The sequence below is a fragment of the Buceros rhinoceros genome, unplaced genomic scaffold (genome assembly GCF_000710305.1).
Source record: "Buceros rhinoceros silvestris isolate BGI_N320 unplaced genomic scaffold, ASM71030v1 scaffold37995, whole genome shotgun sequence".
Classification (NCBI taxonomy): domain Eukaryota; kingdom Metazoa; phylum Chordata; class Aves; order Bucerotiformes; family Bucerotidae; genus Buceros; species Buceros rhinoceros.
The window spans coordinates 342-5,034 of NW_010415274.1; the positions used below are offsets into that span (position 1 = coordinate 342).

Sequence of the window (4,693 nt, forward strand, 5' to 3'; positions counted from 1 at the left end):
CATTTAAAATAAGCTATTTTTATGTAAAGTCATACCTATATATATATTAATATGTTTAATAGGCGGGGTTGAGACCAGTGTGTGAATTCATGACGTTCAACTTCTCCATGCAAGCAATCGACCAGGTTATCAACTCCGCTGCCAAGACCTGTTACATGTCTGCAGGATCCATCGCTGTTCCCATTGTCTTCCGGGGCCCCAATGGGGCATCGGCTGGAGTAGCTGCTCAGCACTCGCAGTGCTTCGCAGCTTGGTACGGGCACTGCCCAGGACTGAAAGTCGTTAGTCCTTGGAGCTCAGAAGATGCCAAAGGCCTGCTGAAAGCATCGATCCGGGACGATAATCCAGGTGAATGGAGGCAGACTGTGGCCACACCTAGCACTCAATCCTGAAAAGAGGGTTGAGTTCTCCCCTCCTGCCCCCTTTAAACCAAACAAACAAAACAAGATTGTTAAACCCTAAATTTAAGGTTACTTTGCTGGAGCTTTAGGGTACTTAAAAAGGACAGAGGTAGATGTTCTTTCCCCAGCACTAGACTAGTGCTGTGCTGTTCCCAGCTACATATCTCTGGTGCTCGTTTGGTACCAGTTAGGACACTCCAGAGCACCTAGGACTCTATCTAAGACCTTTCTGAAATGAGCAATTCTGCCATCGTGCACCAGGAGTTGAATACCTGATCTCATATATGAGTAACTGTAGACAGTTTTTTAAGCAATTCAGCACTGAAGTAAAGACTGTGGTAGACTTTTTTTAATTGCTTTAGCAAACATCCAGATCCTTGTTGCCGGTGGGGGGCTCAGTCTCTTACCAACCTGCCGCAGTAGCGATAATCAGCAGCACAGTCCTCCACCCGCAGAGGCACCCGTTGACCCCAGTGTGTTTTCTTCTAGTTGTGATGCTGGAAAATGAGTTACTCTATGGTGTTCCCTTTGAAATGTCCGAGCAGGCGCAGTCAAAGGATTTCGTCATTCCAATTGGAAAAGCTAAAGTAGAAAGGCCAGGTAAGCTGAAAATAGTTTGCATCCACTGGGGACTTTAACCTCTTGGCTCTTCAGAACGCTGCTGCCATGCGGCACAGAAAACTATTCCACATGTTAAACGTGCAAATGTTATTTTATCCAGTAGTTTATTGTTCTGTTGCCCGTATAAAGAGATATCACCTGATTCTCTGTATCTCATCTAAAACTACATCATTCTAAAGGATTAGTTCCCTAGTACAGTGATGGAGCAGGTGATGGCTGACAAACTTTATTCCTTACTGCAGTATATCATTTTTGTAAAAAGAAAAAAAAAGGCAAAAGGAGATCAGTGTGGTACTCGAGCCCCTTTGTTCATCATTTACCACTGAATTACACAAATGTTGGAAAAGGGTAATCCGAAGAGTATATTAAGTCTCCCTTAGGTTCCCTGAATTGAAGGGTAAAGTTTGTGTCTTAGCGTAGTCCTTCTGCCGCCGCTCTTCATGCTGCGCACGGGCACAGAACACCTAACATTTCAGAGAAACAAAAGGAACTTTAAGGTGCAAGAGAACGCAAACATTACCTTGAAAGGAACCTGAGCTCTAGAGAAAAGCTTTGTATCTGAAGGTGGATTATTTTCTTTTTAAACACTTGTTTCTGTTCTAGGAACTCATATTACGTTAGTGTCACACTCAAGACCTGTTGGACACTGCTTGGAAGCAGCTGCTGTACTTGCCAAAGAAGGTGTAGAGTGTGAGGTGGGTCGGGTTTCTGTTGCTTTTTTGCTTCCCTGAAGCGAGGGGAAAAAGCAAAGAGTGTTCTTGTTAAGGTTCTGCAAAGCCTCAGTGCATTAACCAGAAGCTGCTTGTGTTTGTAAAAGCCTGAACAGTGTGTGCATTTTGTATCTCTTTCTGACAAAATCAAGGCAGACTGACCCGCTGTGTGGTAAGCAAAACGATGGCAGTGTGTATTAGTGTGGCGGTACCTCGATACAGCGAGATAAAAACCTGTCTGGGTTTTTCCAGGAGCCACCAGAAACTGTTCTGCACAGTCTCTGCCAGAATAAGAAGTTACAAGTTTTATTAACTTCAAGTCTTGTCTTCAGAGTCCGAGCAGATGAAAGTGCCAAAGGGCACTGTACCGAAGCAGCGGTACCTGACAGGCCTGGATCACAGCAAAGCTCACACAGCCCTTTCTATCCCCCCCTCGCCCAGGTTATAAACCTGCGAACCATTCGACCCATGGATATTGAAACAGTGGAAGCCAGCGTTGTCAAGACAAACCATCTTGTAACTGTAGAAGGAGGTTGGCCACAGTTTGGAGTAGGAGCTGAAATCTGTGCCAGGATCATGGAAGGTACCGAGTTTTGCAATATACCCCTTTGTCTCATTCCATAGGCTAAATCCTGACGACTTCTTGATAAAGCCAGGTGAAGGCAAAGTTAGGGGTTTATCTCTGAGGAGGTTGAGCCTTGCTGTCCTGCTCTAGACATGTTCACAGGGTGGATCCAGCTCATCTTCTGTTGTAATTCTTATCCCAGGAACTCAGACTGGGAGAGAATCAGGATGGAACCTTTTTGTCTAAACCATAGTGTGTGGAGATAAACGAGCAGGAACAGCACGCTCTGCAATATTAGAGCCACAGGAACAAAACTGTTTGACTAGATTAAGAAACTGAAGTGAGAGAAAACCATAGCGCATGGTGACCTGACAGCTGTCTTCTGTTTCAGGACCTGCCTTTAACTACTTGGATGCTCCAGCTGTGCGTGTTACCGGTGCAGATGTTCCCATGCCTTATGCAAAAATTTTAGAAGACAACTGCCTACCTCAAGTGAAGGATATAATATTTGCAGTGAAGAAAACTTTGAATGTCTAAGTTGTAAATACACGTTTTAAAGTCCTGCTTTACAAAGTGTTAATGGTGTAGGGCAAGGTGTATGCATTACTTCTGTTGTATAGCAACATGATCTTTTGTACAGTGAGGAGAGTATAGCGACCTCCCAGAATATTTATATGGGGCTACCCTCTAAGCCACAGTTCGTATAAGCAGCAATGTGGAAATGCTTGTTTGTTCCGCAGTACAGGCGGGCTAGTGCTACTGTATGTGGAGAAATCCTGTTCTAAGTTCAGCATGAGGAAAAATTCCTCCTTTTTGGCTTGGCTTGTAATTCCCAGACAAGCTCTGTTACATGGGCTGCAGTGGCGGTTGCATGAAGAGCGGCAGTGAGCAAGAGGCAGACCCAAGACCAGCCCAGGAGTGCTGTACAGCTCCCCTGGAGCCCGTGGTCACAAGGCTCATTAAAGGTGAATGAGCAAACCAGAACAGCCCTTCAGCTCAACAGTGAAGGGCAGCTGTCTGCACAGAGGCGCTCTGGAAGGCTGCGGTATGGGTTAAGCGCTTGGTTTGAAGAGCAGTCCGCTCATGCAGGAGGGCTTCTGCAGAAAAGCTTAAATATGGATCCTGATCCTCTTCAGTATCTGATTTTTCTTTACTAGTTGCTGCATCATTACAAAAAAAAAAACAAAAAAACTTGCCCAGGTGCTTTGCTTTTATGTTTTTTTAAACTCAGCACACGAGTTAGCAACAGTATGCTCAAACTATACGTCTTAGAGGGCAAAATAAGTTATTTTATCCAGGACACACTGAGCCTGGGTCTGAAGCAGCAGTTGTGGGGTTTGTGTTTGAAGAGCTGGGAAACAGTCACAGTAGGCTTGAGGCAGATCACTGTGCACCAGGGTGCCGCTGAGGGGCTGCTGCTCTGGGCAGGCAGGGACAGCTCTGCTCAGCTTCATCTGGCAGCTGGTACAGGGTGAAAGCTGCCTGTAAGTCCTGCTCTGTCCCCTGGGTAGGCTGCCTTTCCAGCGACCTGCTGGAGCGGAGACACTTACCCCTGGCAGTACACCGAGGAGCGAGTCCTGTTTCAGTCAAGGACCAGGAATATCTTTCAGGGTATTTCCTTTAGCAGAAGCGCTGTTAGGTTCCCGGGAAGTCCTGCTTGCAGATGCAATCCTAGCTGAATATAGCCACCACCACGCTGCTGAGGAATTCCATTAACATTTTAATAAAAATGACTGAATATCACAGGTTACATGAAACTTTGTACAGACATTCTCTGCATAGTAACAAACACTGATGTACTTGAATTTAAAAAATGGATTATCTGTAATCCTTTAAAGTGCAGTTTGTTTAAGGTTTTAAATCAAAAAAGATCTTTCAATAAAGTTTAAGCTGTAGAATTAACTTGAAGTAACTTTGCATTTAACAAAATCAAGAATAATATCCGAGTGCCCTGTTAACTCCCATTTCGACTGTTTCCTCACTTAAAAACACTTTCCCTTAGAGTTACAGGTAGGATGTCCATTGAAACAAGTTTAGGAGACAGCATTTTAACTCCACCAGCAGATATGGTGGGAGTAAGATTTACTTCTCCAGTTCCCTCACCTGTGCAGTGGGCTTTGGGGTTGGGCTTTTTAGGGTTGGATTATCTAAAACAAAACTTGCTGATTCAGTGCAGCAAGAATTCAGATGAGTTACGTGTGCATGAAGGGAGTTGAAAAACTGAGCAGACTAAAACTATGTTCCTGTAATTTGAAAAAAGGGGTGGAATAGAGCTAGGAAAAAAATGCATTAATTCACCATGGTCATGGTTATTCCTATTTTCAGATTTTTATTCGACTATATAGAAGTTGCTGTACCCCTGAAACGAGAAAACAGTTCTTGGAACCAAGTCAAGA

The 4,693-nt window shown here is 44.4% G+C and overlaps 1 protein-coding gene across 1 annotated transcript in view; it reads left to right on the plus strand.

The window, feature by feature from the left end:
• PDHB (pyruvate dehydrogenase (lipoamide) beta) overlaps positions 1-3,086 on the plus strand; it is a 3,407-nt gene extending 321 nt beyond the window's left edge. Inside the window, exons 3-7 of the mRNA XM_010137372.1 lie at positions 63-348; positions 891-1,001; positions 1,626-1,717; positions 2,174-2,315; positions 2,689-3,086. Coding sequence (XP_010135674.1) covers positions 63-348; positions 891-1,001; positions 1,626-1,717; positions 2,174-2,315; positions 2,689-2,834 — 777 coding nt within the window. The 3' untranslated portion in view covers positions 2,835-3,086. The remainder of the gene's footprint in view (positions 1-62; positions 349-890; positions 1,002-1,625; positions 1,718-2,173; positions 2,316-2,688) is intronic.
• Positions 3,087-4,693: the final 1,607 nt, after the last annotated feature.